This window comes from Alligator sinensis, unplaced genomic scaffold (assembly GCF_000455745.1).
Source record: "Alligator sinensis unplaced genomic scaffold, ASM45574v1 scaffold2094_1, whole genome shotgun sequence".
Classification (NCBI taxonomy): Eukaryota; Metazoa; Chordata; order Crocodylia; family Alligatoridae; genus Alligator; species Alligator sinensis.
Genome location: NW_005843500.1, coordinates 37,299 through 56,212, shown reverse-complemented (window position 1 = coordinate 56,212; position 18,914 = coordinate 37,299). Strand labels below are relative to the sequence as shown.

General features: G+C 43.2%; 1 protein-coding gene across 1 annotated transcript in view; it reads left to right on the top strand.

Annotated features, from left to right (window-relative positions):
- The window catches only part of ENTPD3 (ectonucleoside triphosphate diphosphohydrolase 3), a 30,500-nt gene extending 20,501 nt beyond the window's left edge, over positions 1-9,999 (top strand). Inside the window, exons 7-11 of the mRNA XM_025195422.1 lie at positions 802-1,032; positions 1,526-1,798; positions 1,918-2,028; positions 4,694-4,831; positions 6,557-9,999. Of these exons, the coding sequence (XP_025051207.1) occupies positions 802-1,032; positions 1,526-1,798; positions 1,918-2,028; positions 4,694-4,831; positions 6,557-6,790 (987 nt within the window). The 3' untranslated portion in view covers positions 6,791-9,999. The remainder of the gene's footprint in view (positions 1-801; positions 1,033-1,525; positions 1,799-1,917; positions 2,029-4,693; positions 4,832-6,556) is intronic.
- Positions 10,000-18,914: the final 8,915 nt, after the last annotated feature.

The following is an 18,914-nucleotide window of genomic DNA, read 5'->3' as shown; positions in this document are numbered from 1 at the left end:
AGTCTCACTTCTTCCTGAACATGACACAACAGGTACTCGCACACAGCAAAAACTTCCTTCATAAATAATAACAATATTGGAAAATATTTGTGGATTTTGCATGCTTTATCACCACTATTATTTGTATTACTGTATTCTGCATTATCATGACATGAAGCTTCAACAGCAATTTTGCTAGGAGATATATGAAAACCAAATAACTTCTAAAAAACTAAAAACCACCTAAGAAGATAGATCTTCCTTGTGAAATTGGTTTTAAAATGTAAAACCTTTGAATGCGGTCCTCACCTGGTAGAAAGCTCCAGAGCTCATGGACATCAATGGAGTCTTTAATGGAGGATCTACCTCTCTCTCCTATTTCTCATTCACTTCTGGCCTGTCTTTATTCTTTGTAGTGTGGTTATTTTAGGCTTTTAAACAACACCTCACAAACAGTAGCTAATCTTGAGGCTAGCTCATTCAGAAAGAGAAGTAAATATTATCTCCACTTTTTTGATGCTATGAAATTAAGTGACTTGTCCAAGATCATACAAGGAGTCAGAATCAGGATTAGATTTTAGTGATATCAGTGTTTTATCACTGAACTGTCCTTTTCTCTGGGCTCAAGCTATGTCAGATCATTTCCTTCATTCTTTAGCTTCATTTCCCTCTGAAAACATAACATAGTACTCTAAAACTTTTCTATTGATACCACTGTGAGCTCTTCAGTATATCATATGTAGCATACAATTTAACTGAGTAGAAGAGCTTGAGAGAATAATGCAGGCAACATTTCTAACTAAGTTGTGTTTTGCTTTTCAGAGAAACCTTTGGAGGACATGGAGCCATCCTCATGGAGCAGAGACCACAGGTGCACTTGATCTAGGAGGAGCTTCCACACAAATATCCTTCATCCCAGAGGACACCCTGAAGACTTCCAATAGCACATTGCAAGTGCATCTGTATGGTTATGAGTACAATGTATACACCCACAGCTACCAGTGCTATGGGAGAGATGAGGCTGAGAAGAGGCTCTTAGCATTACTATTGCAGGTATATTCAAGCATGTGTATGGTCTTGTCCTTGTTTGTATCCAATTGACTCTCTGGGCATGTTCTTTCTTTCATTTTATATTTCTTTTATGGTAAGGCTCTGAGACTTCAGTTAGGGCCTTGTAATGCTAAGTGCTGGGCAAACATGGGGCTCGTGAAAGAAGATAGAGGGGAAAATGGTGAGATAGAACAGAAAGCTTTGTTACAAGCAGGTGATTCATTTTAGAGAATCTGCCTCAAGCCATCAGAGACCTCCACAAAAAAAATCCTGCTAAGCAGTAAAACTATCTTTGTAAATGTTGGCTCACTTCATGAGTGATTTCTGTGAGAAAGGACTTGGTTTGAAGTTGAATTAGTAAACTGCTTTCTTGATGGTCTTATTAGGACCAAAAGGAGAATGGGGATAATATAAATGTACTAAATTAAAGTACTATTATTATTGTCAAGTTGAAAATCTTTTCTGCTAAATAAACTTTACTGTTGTTTTCCCTCAGAATTCAAGAGACAAGTCCAAGATTGATAATCCTTGTTATCCTCAGAATTATGAAACTGTTTTAACAATGAAACACGTGTGTGGAAGCCTTTGCACGCAGTCTCTAAGACCAGCAAATTACAACCAAGACCAGCTCATACATTTCAGAGGAACTGGAGACACTGCTCTCTGCCAGGGGGTGGTGTCCTTATTGTTTAACTTCACTGCTTGCAATGACAAGGAGGACTGTTCATTTAATGGAATCCATCAGCCAAAGGTTAAAGGGAAGTTTGTGGTAAGTTTGCAAGCACAGTGCATACCCACTCTGCTTATTAATTCCAGCATTTCCTCCCTGCCTCTGATTTTATATAGAGTCATGAGAGTAATTTGCCTTTCATCTGCTTTTATTTATAGGCCTTTTCTGGATTCTACTATACAGTAAATGCTTTGAATTTAACTGGACAGTTTTCCCTTACTGATTTTAATTCAAGCATGTGGCTTTTCTGTTCACAGAACTGGAACCAGGTCAGTATGAATTTTCTGCATTTGAAAAGGGTGAAAGGTTAAGAAGACATGCCACTTAGAAGTAGACCATTTTAGTTCAGATGAATAAACTTGTTTTTAAATGGTGCATATAACTGTTAGCATTTCCTTCTTCAGAAGTTTCAAATTCTCTCCAAACTTTGGACTAGGTTCAAGAAACTTTTTCTATGATTTTAGGTCATTTTCTGCTTGAAATGAAACAAGCAGTCAGGCAAACCAAATGTATTTTCAGCTATGTTTTGTGACTTTTTTGCACAGCTGTCATTCATGCCACAGCAAAAAGGGGTTTGGTTTTACCAGAGGGTCTCTCTACATGTGCAGGTAAAGGCATAATGGGATCTGATGTGCAATCCACACAGTTGCACCTCCTGCCATGCTACATGTGCCTTGCAGGAAGCTTGATTGTGGGATCACAAATCAGAACCCATCAGATCTTATTATTGGCTCAGGGGGAGTCCAGGATCATGATCCTTGCACCAGCAAGAAGTAAGCTCCTGTGACTGGGAGTCCCTTCAGTTGACCTGCTCTCCAAGCTGTGGGGGTGCCCCAGGGGTTCCTGTGGCAGGGGGACTGCAGCTGACACAGTCCCCCAGCCTTGGGGGTGCTCCAGGCATGCCTGCTGCTGCAAGGCCACAGCTTACACAGTATCCCAGTGTTGTAGGTGCTTTAGGTACCCCTGCAGCTGTGAGACTGCTGTTGATGTGATGTCCCAGGTATAGAGTACCCTGTAGCTGGGACATCACATTATCTGTTGTCTCACAGCTGTGGGGGTGCCTGGGCGATTCCTGTGGCTGGGAGTCCTGTCAGCAGATGGGGTTCCCAGGTGTGGGGGCATGTGTTCCCACAGCTGGAAGCTAGGGTCAGCTGGGAGACCCCAGGTTTGGGGATGCACATGGGCTCCTGCAGCTGGGAGCTCTGACCACCTGATGGGGCTCCCAGGCACAGGGGTCCCTAATCATACATTCCATTAATGGAATAATAGAAAGCAGCTACAAAGTTATTACAAATATTTTCTGGAATTAATTGATAAAAAGAATAAGCTATAAAGCCATTACTTGATTGAACATGTAGCCAGGTGACCACTTAAGGTATGATTAACTGGTTAATCACACCTTAAATGTAACATGTAGATGGGACCTGAAATTAACAATGAGCTTGATCTTCTTTATACCAATTTCTTTTTTCCTATTGTGGCAATGTAAGGGGTCATAAACCTGGTAAGCACTGTGGAGAAACCTTACTGAGTATGAGAATCAGGTCTAGTTCTCCATACCCTCTTCCACTGATCATTCTAGATACTCACACTTATCAGAACCTGCTTTCTCAGGAAGCTGCTTTTTTGATGTACTGATACGTTGATTGTTGATGCAACAGTCAGAAAATGAAGTGACCAGACATGACAGACTTATAATTTTAAGCTGTTTCTAACTGGAGCCTATCCCAGATAGTATCAAAAATCAGTACTGTCTCATAAACAGTTAAATTCAATGGTAACATTTACATTGCCTTAAGAAGGGAGTAGAATTAGAACCCTGGAGGATTTTTACACTGGAGGCTAGATTTATTCTTCGTTTGCGAACCCCTAAGAGAGTATGCCAGAAGGAAAGACATATGTTAGAGATTTTATTAATGTTAAAAGCTATAAAGGAGCACCAAAGTGGCACTCTGCCATGCCCGCCTGTCACATTGCTCTGCAGTGCTTCTTTTGTCTTGCTTGATAGTTCATTTCTGATATTGTCTTATTAAATTTAATTACTATTATTAATCTACCTTGAGGGCATTTTGTTCGCTTCAAAACCAGTTTTGCCTTCACTAGTCCCCATTTCAGCATTAAATGGAAAATTGGACCAAAACCATTTGCCTACTCTTTGCTACTAAATAGAGCATCTAACGCTGAAATGATGACAAAAATACCCAGGTGACATACATACAGAAAACTGATCTGCTAGCCTTCTGTATCAATCACTGTAATTTCTCAGAACTTCTTGTCAAATCCATCTTTCTACTGCATACTATATTGTGATCTCAGCTATAGCAGCATAGATACAGAATAACTCAAGGCATAGGTGTTAACTTTTATTTTTGCTGTGGAGGGGAGAGGGAGGAGCGGGGCTAAGAGGATGGACACGTGGAATGTTTTCCATATTTCGGTTGACAGCCCTCTTCCTGGGGTGGAGTGGGGGCAGGGCCCTCATGCCTCCACATACTTGGCACCCAAGTATGAAAGGATTTGCTTGAAATTATTTCAGATTTGCATTGATGCATCTCAGACTACAAACGGTCTCTGTGTTTTCTTTTAACATTCCAAGCTATACTGTTCTCATTATCTGATCATTTTTTGCCACACTACGCATCTTAAAGAGCTTGGCATTTAAAATGTATTGCTAAGCTGTAAAATGACAAAATGTAATAACTGTAATAGCTTCAATCTTTTCCATGCAGATATTATAATTATTTACAGTATAAAATAAATGATTAGCAGTTTTTGTCCAGTGTAAATCTCATTGTCTATATGTCTACAATCATACTTTTCTAAAGATGTCTCTGCAAACAGCTGCTAAGTATTCTTATTGCAACTTCTGCTTAGTTAAAGTTTTTTCTGTCTTAATTTTTACTTGTGCTATGAATTTTTTTGTTTTTATTTTAGCTTCAGTATATGCTGCCTAAATTTGAAGAAACCTATGCTAGATCCTACTGCTTTTCAGCAAACTTTATCTATTACCTGCTTGTACAGGGATACAAATTTAGTGCAGACACCTGGCCTCAAATACATTTCCAAAAAGAGGTGAGGATGAGTTTGTTTTTATTGTTTTAATGTTTTATTAACAATTAATTGTTACGTTGACTAAGAAAAAATTAAAAAATGGAAGTGGAAGGATGTTTTATTCCAATGATTGTGACAAGCTTTTTATAGAGGATACTGTAACTCCAATGCCACTGCTGACTTCAGTTGATGCCAGTGGCAGCAATATACTCATTCCAGATAATTCTGCCCTCTGTTAGCCCTGAGCAAATTCATCAGCCACCTGGCTTGCACAGGGGTTTAATACAATTGTAGTATTTTCTTAAAGCAGATGGCAGTGTGTAAGTGAGTTCTTATGACACTCTACCACTGTAAGACTGGCTCTAAGGGCAGGGAAGATCTTGGGTGCTGTCTGAGCAGCCCCGAAGGAGGAACCATATGAGTAGCCAAATCTGGAGCAAGGTATTAGTTAAACTTTGTTACCTTATTATTGTTCTTTATTAATAGAGCCAGACTCCAAGGAAGTAGGTATCTGTTTGGCCTTTACATACTGGGTGGACTGGGACCATAGAACAGGGTGGTAAAAGTGTCTGCCTATGGAAAGCAGAGTTTGTTCAATATGTAATGTTCTGCCTATGTGGAATGCCACTGAAAACAATGGGCTCACAGATCTGCTTGTGTAAGTGAGATTTTAAGTTCAGGACATAAACTGAGGAGGTGACTCGAACAAATGTCTCTAAGTAGTATTGCTTAATGGAGTGATTGGCTAGTAATAGTAATGAAAAGTACTCAAGCACAGAGAATAGGACTGTAAACATAAGCTTCTTTTGTCTCTTGGATAATTTAGAGCAGCAGTTCCCTAGAGAATCAGACTTCAATATTTGAGATCCTTCTTCTCACCACCAGATGAAGTCCTGTTCTTGCAAATCATTCCAGTCAGGCTTTGTTAATCTCCTTAGGAAACTTTTAAATATAGTAGCAGTTGTATAAAGTGATAACAAATGGAAAGGGCACAGGTTCTATACCATAAGGGTCAGCACTTAAGAGCTAGGCATCATAAACAATGTTTTCTACGTAGCAACGCTCTGCTGTCAGTATACCGGGGGAGTGTAATATAAGTATGTTACAAAACTGCATTGTCTGGCTTGCTAGCAACTGACTCCTAGATCTTGAGAAGGGTCAGATTGGCCAGAATCACTTCTATGCAAAAGGCCAGCATGAGGCTTAAGTCTTAACTTGGACTTTTGTGGTGCATATAGTGCCGTAGCAAGGGGGGTGGCGAGTGGGGCGACCACCCTGGGTGCTGAAGCGAAGGGGCACCCATAGGCACTGCCCAGCCAGGGCAGGATGGAGCCATGAGCAGCTCGTTGGGGGGTGGGCACAGGGATGGAGTAAGGGTGGCTCCTGCCACTGCCTGCACTCCTGGGCAAGCATGGGGGGGGGGGGCATGTGCCCCCCGGATCTATGCACAGGGCAAGGATAGGCTGCTGCTGCAGGCTTTATCCTGGGCGCCAAACTTCCTTGCCATGGTACTGGATGCATAAGGGTTTATGTTAGCTCTTCAGCCCTTGTATTTGTTTCCTCTTGTTTGCAGCACAAAAAAATACTGATTCAAGTGAAAGATGACATACCTGTTTAAAAGTGTTCTTCTCTCCAGTATTATTAAAGACAATTACCAACATTGGTCATATTTTCCGCTTTTGGGTTTTCTTGGTTTTTGACAAAAAATGTTGATTGGAACATTCTTTTTTTCCTTTTGACTTTCAGGTTGATAAGAGCAGTATAGCCTGGTCACTTGGTTACATGCTGAGTCTCACCAACATGATTCCAGCAGAGATCCAGCTGATCCACTTACCCATGAACCCCTCTGTGTTTGCTGGACTCCTCCTTTTCTTCACAGCACTGACAGTACTGTGCCTCATCTTTCTTGTTTACTTGTCTGTTGTGTCACATATGCAAAAGAACATCGGTCATGTTGATCACGTACTTGCCGCAGAATGAACAGACTTAATGAGAGCTGAAGGCAAAAACTTCCTCTTCGAAGAACTTTATTTTAGAAAATCATGGGAGAAATAAAAAATAAAAATAAAAAACAGATCCAGAAACAAAAGTGGAATTAAGAACAAAAATCAAGAAAACTCTATGACAAAATATTGGATTTGTCTTGAGAGATCTAAACCGTTGTTTCTGTATACAGTGCGACAGTTAAGTCATCAGCAGATTCTCTGCTTTGTAAGTTAAACATTTGGGATTAAACAAGCCTGATCACATGAGACTTTTGTGCAAAATTAATAGACTTACCTGTTTAACAGTGCTAATCATTCCAAGGTACAAGCAAGAAGATAAAAGAAGATAGCAACAATACCTGTGTAGTGCCAGAACTGAGAGAGAAGCTCATTCCTTAAACTGGTAAGGACCTTGGATGATGATTACAAGGTGTAACTGCAAGGAGCATTGTACGAAAAAATACTGTTTTCATTACCATTTAGAACACAACAGAAGATGTAGCCCACAAGGTAAAGCTGAATTATTAAACTCCCTTTATTAATATTTATGAATTTTAAAAAACCCAATCCCAATACTGGGTATTCCAGTGGAAATATCAGAGTTAAGGTAGACTAAGATTTTCCCTTACAGCAGATTGAATCCCTCTCACATTTTTAATATCTAACCTGATTCTCCAAAGCATGCTACAATAAATCTTCAGAGGGCAGTTTAATTTTCTATCATTTTTAACTAACGTTTAGAGAGGAAACATTTTAAAAATGTTCTTTTGTTGAAATATTGACTTTTTTTCCATCACTTGCTTAGGTCCAAAACAACCATAGCCTGCCCGAACTTCACATTTAGCTGTCATTCAGATCATTTGAATACTATCATGAACAAAAGACCCTTCTGAAATGGTAATATTAATGCACCAAAAATCATTCTCCTCACTGAGGGTTGAGAGGGTATGGATCCAAGTTGTGAGGAGAGAGACGCATTAAGTGAGTAGGAGTGTGGGAGTCTGGTAGTGTGAGCAGATCTTTGGGGAAACAGGGTGGGAGGTTGCAGAGAGGAAGAAAAACCTGGAAAGTAAAAGGCATATGTGTGCAGAGGCCTGAAACATATGGATGGAGGCTGGAGTGGAGCTAGTTGTCCAAGGCAACAGTGTCATAGGTAGCCCCTCAAGTGATGGTGCCTCAACACAGACATTTTGCTCTTCTGCCATTGGTGCTCAGCAGTGGTGCACCAGGCAAGTAGTCAAATGTTTCTGTGTGAAGACTAGCTTAAAGGCTTCATCCATACTGTTACTGTGGCGCTCTAAGGAGCTTGCCTCCACAAAGCTTAGGCCTCCTAGACAATGCTGATTTTCCATCTACCCAAGTCTCCAGCCAAAACCTTCTTTCTCCACACCCCAGAGCATCCAACGTACCTTGCTTTAACCCTGCTCCTTCTACCACTTGAACCCTGCTCCTCTGCCCTGTGCTGTAGGAGCCCTTCAAACCCAGTGCCTCAACATGAAAACACTTGGCTTCTTCCACCCCTACGTAACTCCTACCTTTCAAGCCAAGCATCCAAAAGAAACACTGGTAAAGCTTTTCTCCCACATCTTTAGTCACTCCCAATTCCCTGCACTTTCACATTAAATTTCCCTTATTTTCTTTTGGCACAACGTGCACCAGCATCATGTGCAGCCCTGGGGGAAGGGATACAGGAAAAAGGCATGGAGAGCAGAAGGAAGGGGTGTGTCCATTGGCATAGGGAAGGTGCTCCTCTCATCTTCATTTTTCATCCCTCCCCGTCATACCCGGCCAAATTTTCCTATACTCCCCAAAGTTCTGTTTACCCACTGTGCTCCCAAACACCTCCCCATCACCCACCCAAGACTCACAATGGCCCCATGCCCTCCTTGTACCCCACTTCTCCTTGGGATACTACTTGGAACACATCCTCAATACAACATACTCACCTGGGCATTATCCACACCATGCACAAGAAAAATGCAAACTACATCAGGACAATGAATTTCCTACCCTGTGTAGAAATGTGTTAATTCCTTCTCTACCTCCATCTATTTACATCTTTCAGGAATATTTAAGCTGGAAAGAGGTCAGTAGGTAGCATTATCACGCTTAGTGTTTTCAATTTTTTGTTCCTTATTTCTAATTTTTTTTTTGTTTATACACTTTAATTAAAGGCCCATTAGATGAGTTTAAAAATGAGCTGAATTGCCTTTTATTTGACATAGAATGATCAAAGATCACGTTTTTTCTCACATTTTCCTAGTGATGAGGGTTTTCTACTTTTTTCCAACACCAAAGCAGGAAGCTACTACCCTTAAGGCAGTCTTAATTAGCTTTCCAGCAGTGCCACCCAAATGTTACACCACTATTTCTGACTTGGGAGGTGACATGTATGGAGAAACCTGGTGTGCTTGAACATGCTACTGCCTGGCGCAGTAGATTTATGATGCAGATGTGCTTTCAGTGGAGCGGCAGTACTGACAACTCAGCCACTTGCTAACATGACAATTTTGTCCAGATGTCCTCAGTCTTTAATGGATTCCAGAACTTCTACAAACTGTAATACGGTGGAACCCAGGTCATTCATATCTCTATAGTTCACCAGCTACTTGATTTGCAGTGGATTGAAGAATTAAGAATGGGTTGCTCAGCAGTTTGCTTTAACTTTTACTTCAAAGGACATTGCTTCTCTGACCAGCTGGAGCTTGTTTGCAGTGGGCTGCAGGGAAAGCTGTAGGAAACAGCTGGAGTGCCTCCGTGGTCCTGCACAGTTGTTTGCTGCAGCTCTGTATGCTTCCAGATACTTCAAATACCCTCATCCTTGCAGGTGGGTTAGGAAGCTAACCCTGCAAAGTCTCTGGCTTCTGCCGTAGTGGTCTGTAAATACCCCTAGATTCTTGTTACCTTTGTTAATGAAGAAAAACCCCATCAATCTGGAGTTCTCCTGAAAGCGTGGGAAGGGGATTTATCACCACGACCTTGGAAAGAATCCCAGTGACAGAGCATATTACATAATGTTAAAATCGCCTCTGTGGATCTTGGACTATGCTTGAAGCAGTCAAAGATTTTATTTAAATGGTAATGGCTACCATGGAATTTGCACAAAATAGAAGCCTCATTCTCTGCTGTTTGTTGACACCATAAGAAAGCAAATGGGAGCCTGATTCATGGACCATGAGACTTCCCCACAGTTAGGCAACTGTAGAAAGAGGTGGATGGGCAAATTAAGATGGGCTTGTCTTCAACTGCCAAACTTCTGCTGAAAAATTATATCTTAGCATGTGTACCTCATAAACCTGAGCTTGACTTCACAACAGACTTTATTTCTTGACAGCTCCAGTGATTTTCAAGTGCATGATTTTCCACAGGTGGAAAAGTAGTTTATGTCCAGGATAGAGGAATAGTATTTATCCTTGTCTAAACTGGTACCTAAAACTAGTTTATTGCTGTAGAGACAGATCTTGTGAATTCCAAGAAATTTGGACCTGGTTTTTAGATACATTTGGATAAAAGCTGCTGTGACTGCTCAAAGAACAGCAGATCCCTCTTCCACCATACCCACTTTCCTTCTCCCTCTGCTCCCAGTCAGATCCTCCCCCTATTTATGTACATCTCTATTTGATTACTGTAATACCTACTTTAACGTATTGTATTATGTAGTATTGCCTGGTCTTGTAGCTTTGAGAAATCATAGAACTGCATAAATGCTGAATTCTATTGGAGATCCAGTGAAGCGTGCAGGATTAGGAACATATATATATATATATGCTGTAAGTTATTTCATTTTTGTACTTTTTATTGTCTGTTTCTTTATGAAATAAAAATTAATTATAAAAAAGAGAAAAGCAAGGTCTATGTTCTGGTTCTGCTGGCTAAATTATTAGAGGGATTGTTACAGTTGTGCGGGCCAGGTGCGAGCCGGGCCCTTTTTCGTGCTGCACGCGGGCTGTGGCCAGCAGCCTGGGCACGCGGGGTCGGAGAGAGAGTCGCGACAAGCTAGAATTAGGCACAGACTCGTAGCGGTAGTTTTAAAGATTGTTTACTTACACCAAAGATGGTCGTGGTGTAGGCTGGAAAACTTGCTTGAGTTGCGATTACAGACAAAGACAACACGAACGGTCACGTGGAGTTTGCTAGGCTCCACGGAAACAGAGCTCCGGATGCTCTGGGTGAGCGTGCCACCAAAATCGGACTCGTAGATATGTCTTATAATATTTCCGCTCGAAGACGGGAAGAGGTGGGCGATGGATCAGGTCGCCAAGCTCCTCTGAATCTCACACAGGGGTCTTTACTTCCCTGCCGTGTACCCAGAGTCCCCACGAGATGGATGAGGAGTCCTCTCCGGCTTGGGCAGAAACCGCTCAAACCTCTTATACGGCTAACAAGCCAATCGTTAGCCGCCACGTGGGAATAATTTAGAACTAGCCAATAGCAGGACACAAATTTGCATACGGGTGGCGGGAACTCTTTTGCACCGTGCATTTCTCTTGCAACTTGAGCAATGCACCCTGCAAAAGAAGCTGCAAATAGGCGGGAAACTCGTCTCTGCACTGGAGTTTTCCTCTGCAGCAGAAAACTCTCCCGTGCAATGAAGTTGCAATCTGGCGGGGATAATTCTGGTGCCGAAGCACACACAAAATCATACCTTTGGGTTAAGTGTTGGAGGGATAGCTGGAATTATTTTCCATGGAAATGGAAACTTGCTATATGCAGAACTGACTGTGAGGTACAGGGTCCATATCCTAAGCATCTGGGCTGCGAGTGATTAAAAACTCAGTAGCAGCATTAGGAGCGTAAGTGCTGTCTGTGTCATGGAAAATCTTTATCCAAGTGTCAAAATTCAGCTTTAGAGACGCTCTTTCAATCTGCATTCATATTTGTGATTTTGCCACAGATTTCATTTTTAAAGAGGGTGGAGTTTTGATATTTTGAGTCAGATTCCAAACGCTTTTAGGGGCATTCACACCTAGGGCTTTGTTTCACTTTTGCCTCTAAGGCCTGGATTTTCAGTGTATGTGCTAAGAAATAACAAACAATTAAATTTCCAACTAAAAAGAAAACTGGGCAGAGACAGACTAGTAGAAAAAGAGCTGCCTGACAGATAAAAAAACACTATTTAAGGAAAAGACCATTTGACATGAAGCAAAACTTCAGCTATGGAGAAATATTTAGAAACTCTGCTGAGGAGGAGAAACAGAAATGATAAATGAAATGGAGATCTACATTTTGCAAAGGCACTGCTAGTGATTTAAATCAAGGGTGCTCAACTGCCAGTCCACAGGCCAGATCTGATTCCCAGCATCATGTCATCTGACCCATGCAGCTCCCTATGGGTCTGTGGGGAGCCCTAGGGGCTGTGTCCCATGTGCTAGATCAGGTGTGCAGGGCCTGATCCCAGCATGCAGGGCCAGGTGGAAGTGGCATAGAGCTCTGGAATGTGATCCTGGCACGCAGGGCTGAGCAGAGGCAGCACGGGGCCCCAGAGCCCAATCCCAGCAAGTGGGACTAGGCAGAGGCAGTGCAGGGCTCCAGGGACCAATCTCAGCATGCAGGGGCAACACTAATCTATACTGTAAAAAACATTCCTACACTGTTGGGAGCACAGGCAAAGATAATGTAAGTGATCTAGGAAGCAGAGTAGGGAGAAATCAACCACAACATCAAATCTGAAGGTCAGACTGAAAATTTTCCATCTGGTTAACTGCCGCTGTAGGCACAATGTTCTACATTAATAACTTGCGCAGTAACTAGGAAAATGCTACCCTGCCACATGTCATACTAATATCTCATAAACATCTTATTTCATGAATACTTTTCAATTGGTTTCTTTTGGGAATTAACAGAAAGGAAAGTCAATACAGAATCACATTCTCAGGTAAGTTTATGCATGACCGTGGACTGATATATTTTTTATTCTGATGAGGGGATATTGTTAATGATGCCTTTTATGCTTCATATTCACATACCAAAAAAGGCATCCCCTTATTTATAAAGGCACAATAGGGTGTACAATATATTCAAAGATCTATGTTGACTCGTCTAACACGGGTATTGAAAGTAGCATTAGAAGTCAACTATGGTAGCTCTTTGAAACAGTGTTCGATTCCATTTCAGTTACTGATTTTAAACAGGCTACAACTCAAATTTGGTATTCCTCTATGATGACACTATTAGTAATTCAAAAACTAAACTGAAAATACTATAATTGTCAAGAAAGATGTAGATACAAACCTGCTTTTATGGAACTTACAATGATGTAAATTAGATACAGCTCTCAGGTTTCTTCAAAATGACCATTGCAACCTTTGAATTTATCAAAGTTCAATTATCTCTGCTCTAAAGCTGAAAGGTTGATTAAAAGACCAAACCTTTCTTAGGAAAACTGTTGCATTCTCAGTTTTTGATTTCTCAGGAGACTTGTATGTCATAGCAGATGAAAAAAAGAAACATTGTCAACAATTGCATTATTTAAAAATCCAAAAGATATCATCTAGACCAGGGGTGCCCAACCTTTTTGAATGTGGGGCCGGATCATGAACTTTTTATCACTCAGTGGGCTGGTGAGCCATATTCATATTTTATCACTCCGCAGGCCATATGTTGGACAAGCCTGAAATAAGGCAAAGCTGGCATAAACCCCTACCTGTGCTCAGCTAGTGACAAACTACAGCAAATGATGTCGTGGACCAGCCATCCCAACAGCGGGGGCCTCCCTTCTGCCTACTATGACCACCATTTGAAGGCAGCCCCAGAAGATATTTGACAGCTGTGTTAAAATATGTGACCAAACCAATGTAGCCAGTGCTCTCACGCAGGCCAAGGGGCCACCTATGCCACTGCTTCCCCAGGCGTTGCCCACACCAGCAACACCGCTGCCCAAAGTCTTGGCAGTGTTCGGGCAGACGCGGCTGGGGCCCAGCCAAAGCGTGAGACGGGGGATGGCGGAACTGCGGAAGCAAAGCTGGCTCCCAGCCTGGCAGGGTCTCAGGCCTGGTCTGCACAGGGCAGCTCCTGGCAGGGGAAGGCCTTGGGGGAACACGGGTTGCTCTGCTCCTCTGCGCTTTCCTGCGGTGAAGGCAAACAGCCCCCAGGAGAGCAGTGCCCAGTCCAGCCACAGGGAGCGACAATCCCACCTCCCACCCCGGGCCGCCCCCGAGCAGTGCAGCCCCACGAGCTGGCACTGCCCGAGGGGGGCCAGAGCTAGGCGGCCGCTGCACCGCAACCCCTCACCCGCCTGTCCGCATGGCCCCGCTCACCATGGTGCCCAGCCGCCCCCGCACACAGCCCCGGTGGCCTCAGCGCTGCGAGCCTGAAGCGCGGGGCGCAGCGGACACTGGCTCCTGCTGCCTTGCCTTGCAGAGGTCATGCCAGGACCCCGCCTGCTGAGGCCCCCCTGGGGCTGCCCTGCCAACTGCCTGTGCCAGGCGCTGTTCCCTGTTCCTGCTCCCCTGGCTGCTGAGCCCAGCAGGTCCTGGGAGGTGGGCGGGATGCCGGGGGCAAGGGGCCAAGCTGGAGACAAAAGCAGGCGCTGTCCCTAGCTCGTCCCGTCAGGCGTAGCCAGGGCAGTTCTGCACCGTGCAGCCCTTGGGGTACCAGCGGGACCCGGCTTCCGTGACTGGGGAGGTCATGCGAGCCCGGCCCCACCGGGGTGAGCAGTTCCCCTCCCCTCCCCCACTCGCCTGTCCCGAGCGACAAGCCTCGGGCCTCACAAAACAGCTTGGCGGGCTGTATGGCAGGCCCCCGGGGGCTGTATGGCAGCCCGCGGGCCGTATGTTGGACAAGCCTGAGCTAGACTCACTGCTATGACCACGAACCAGGAGTTTAAAATAAAACCATGATGTTAATTTTGATGTGGGATTTTCAACTGCCTGACACAGTTAGGCACCACTGCCCCTCAGTGAACTGTTTCCCAGGTACTAGTTTGCACTGTCCACCTCAGTCAAGAATCCTTCTCTTGGCCCATATACTTTAAAATATTTTTATTATACACCAAACTCATAAAACATTTGTGATAACAAAAAGGAATATTTTTATGCATATAACCTGGTATATTTGACTTCATCATTTCCAGGCACAGAAAATAACTTGCCACTATCTTACTCTTGGCTTCTCTTAAGAGTCTTCCTTTCATAGCAAACATTTTATGCTAATTATTATGTTCATAAAAATCTTTCAACATCTGATCCCCATCAATATTATCCTGGTATATATACAGCAAAACCAACCCAGAGAGCAGACTTTTGTCCAAAGGACTATTTTGCCATTTCTTGACTGTCTGCGGTACCCATAAATGTTTTTTTTCTGGAGAGAGATTGATTGGCAGGGTGGCAAAAACAGACAACATTAAGATCAGGATACGATGCTGGAGTCAGCTCTTGAAGAGTGCTGAGGATGCTGTTTGGCTGTTCATCCCTTGAAACATCTATCCACTTTTCACACCATCTTTGCAATTCTGCTTTAAAGTGTTCAAGGTTAAAAAGGTAGACTTTGTATGCATCATACAGAGCCATGACTGTCTCTTCATTTGCTAGCAAATGCAGTTTATTTGGCATAAGATACAGAGCAATAAAACATGAAGACCAATCTAACACTTGCTTCTGAAGCTCTGAAGTTACGTGGTCCAGATATAGAATGAACAGTCTTCCTGTAATATTCTTGATGATCTGTGGAATCAATGTTATCATAATCTATTTTTTCTGCCATCAGCAAAATGTTTTACTTCAGCAAAGAGAGAAGAAAATGTTGTGTCATCCTCTTTCCCCATTCTCCTGAGTATATAAATAAGGTTTGCTTCATTAGATGCATACATTAGCTCCACACCTACATGCTGCATGTATACATATAGAGATTTCATACATGTAGAGATGTAATCAACACACACCATTATAACCAGGAATTTAAATTTAGTGGTGGAATATAACAATCGGTCAGCATCAACATCATAATCAACTATTTTTTTCTAAGAAACCAAGAACATCAGCAAAATGTGTTTTAAAAAGAATATGTCCATTTGGCTTATCCTTTGTATATTGCATCCCATAGGCATGCCCTCCATAAATAAACCCTCCTCTTTAGAGTTTATTTAACAAACTTCTGAGTTCCTGAAGCCCTCTAATATGATTGGCAGGCTGCTCTGCAGAATTTCAGTTATGACTTTCTCAACAGTGTTAACAACTTGGCTACCTGTCGCATTCCACAAGAGAGAACAATTGCTGTGCTCAACTTGTCCATCCTGTGGGCAGAGTATACTGCTGCTGGAAAAACATCACAAATGTTTGCCTTCTGTTCGCATTTATTGCTTACCATGTTACAGCTGTAGCCCTTCAACAATTCCCTATGTAATCCCCAAGTTGCTATTTATTCCAGAAAAAGTTCTGTAAGTTGCATTTGAGGCATCTACAAAAATCAATGAAATCTTCCCAGAGTTCCACTTGCCCATCTTCATTTTTATGGATATAACATAAAGTCAACAACTATTTTTTTTCTTGAAATGGCAGGGGCTGCATCAACCATTGAACTAAAAAATGGTGATGCTTTTACCCACTCTATAATCCTACTCAGGGTATAGATTCCTATCAACTTTATGAGTTCATTTTGCATTTGTTCTGATGTGTCCAACATATTATATGGTATATAACTAAGTTGTTGTTTCAAATTTGGGTCCAGTTCTGCAATGTAACATAAGAAAGCCTATACAATTTTGGTGCTTATTACTTGTCCACTCATCAAACATTCTGTTTTCTACAAAAGAAAATGATTTCAATTACTTGTTTCAGAGCATGCTGACTGTGTGCCGTCAACCTTTTCTTCTGCTCATATGCAACAGATTCATCTGTCTTTGCTACAGCATGAATGTGATCTTTGGATCTGCTGTGTCTCTCAAGTATTTTCTTGCTGTTGGACCACTCTCTCAAGGGAGTGGAAACCAAAACTGTATCTTTGATGCTGTTGAACATAAAGGACAGCCCACAGAAAACACTGTCCAGATACTGGGAGTAACATGCAAACATATACTCTTGAAGGAGCTGCACGCTGCAGTGATGATACTTCTGACTAGCCCCTAAACCCAACAGCCTTTTAGGGAACTGAAAATCTGAAGGCAGCAATCGCTGAATGGCTAGGATGTCCCTCCTCTGATCCCCAGTCAAGCTTGCACGATCCAAGAGACCAATGTCATCTTTGCTCTGGAAACCACTCTTTGGAGCATCCTCACCTTCTCGGTCACAAGCTTGTGATGTTGATGTAATCTTTTTATGTAATCTTTTTTATGGTATATCTAGCTTTTGCAAACTATATCTAACTGAATACTTAAGGCAACTTGCAGATGCTGGGAGTATGTGTGTGTTAAGAGATGCTTGCAGAGCACAGCGTGTGGGATACGGAGGATTCCTGGAATGCCTCCCTAACACCAGCAGGATAATGTCTCCCTGACAAGATAGCAAGAAGTTCAGAAAAAGGTCTCATTATAATGCTAAAAATCACACCCCTGGGCAGGGCAAAAGTATGTTAATGAAACATATATGTACGCAAATGAATTACATGGCTAAAACATAGGTATAGAGACATGCTCAGTAGAGAACGTCTTATGTCAGTGGCTTGTAACCAATCACTGAGCGATACACTTGCAAACATATGTATAAAAGGTACCCAAAGGTAGAAACCGGTGGTGCTTGCTTTGCAAACGATTGCCAAGCACCCCTCTCTGCGCTGACTGGAAACAATAAAGATTAAGTTGGATCCTCCACCCGTGTGTTTATTGGCAAAAGCGCACCGGGCACGAACTCACACTGTCCTTTGGAGACAACAATGTGGCCATCCCATAAAGACTCTGTTTTACAACATAAAGATCCTGGGCTTCTCCATTATAGTCTTCCTGAGCTTTCCTTCCAGCCATCTCCATGTCAGTAGCATCGCGGTCCATTGAAATATTTCTGAAATGATAGAAAATGAAAAGCAAGTGTTGCACAAATTGCTAGTTTCGTGCCCCCGGAGGCTTTGTCCAATTTACCTCAAGAGAGTCACACACACAGGCTGGGTCCAACTCGAGTTTATTGTTTGCAAACAAGTTCGACAACGGAGCTAAGTGCTCAAAGCGAAGTCGACCCCGAGCCATGCCCGAGGTTTCATTTTTATAGCTAACCTGAACAAAAGATTCCAACATGATTGGTTATATTTTTCTGCAGAGTTTAGTACATGCGTAGTCCTAAAACGGAACTGTGGCAAAAAGACCTGCCGCATGCACAGTCCCGACCTATGTGCCCCTTAGTAACCTTGTGTTTTGGTGTAACTCTAGGATAACGAGTGAGTATGATGATTACAAAATTTAGGTGTTCTAACAAGAAGCTTTGAACCTTATCACAAAGCGAGCGTTGCCTGGACTGTTTCTTATTATGACACTGCTTATCTACTGCAGGAGGAGAAAAAGAAAAAGCAGCCCCCACACAAGGCCGTAAGGCCTTGTGCAGCTTGCATAAGAGATCATGAGACATTTTTACCACACAAGTATCAGCAATGCAGCAAGGTGGAGCATGCTGATCCTCACCATGTAGGGCTCAGCACTCACGGACGTACTGGATGGGGAGCCCCAGCGGTTTGGGGCACCTTCCACTTCTCCTGCACTGGCTTGGAGCTCTTCCTTTTCTAGGCCCCAGACAAGCAAGTTTAGAGTGGCGCTGGGTAAGCTGGTGGATAAAAGCAAAAGGAGTCGGTAGGGAGACGTGAAGACTGAAAAACAGCGGTGGGAGCCCTGCAGAACCAAGCATCGTTCAAAGGTGCATGGAAAGCCCAGGCTGGCAGACGTCGCCAAGCAGCCAACACCTGCCCGGCACCCGCCCTGGTACCCTGTATTGACGGCTGTCCTGGCCTTCAGCACGCCACAGCCCCGCGCGCACGCGCAGCAGAAGCGACGTTTTCGCGCCGGGCCAGGCGCATGCGCCCTACACCCCATAGGTAACGACAAAATCCCTCCACGCCACCACAGACTGTGGGCGTGCTGCGCATGCGCACAGCGCAGCTCAGCTTCCGGCCTATCCCCTCCCTCCCGCTGCCCTCACTACCTAAAGGCGCATGCGCCGGCGGAGGGCGGGCATTAGTCCTGCCCCCACACACACACACACACA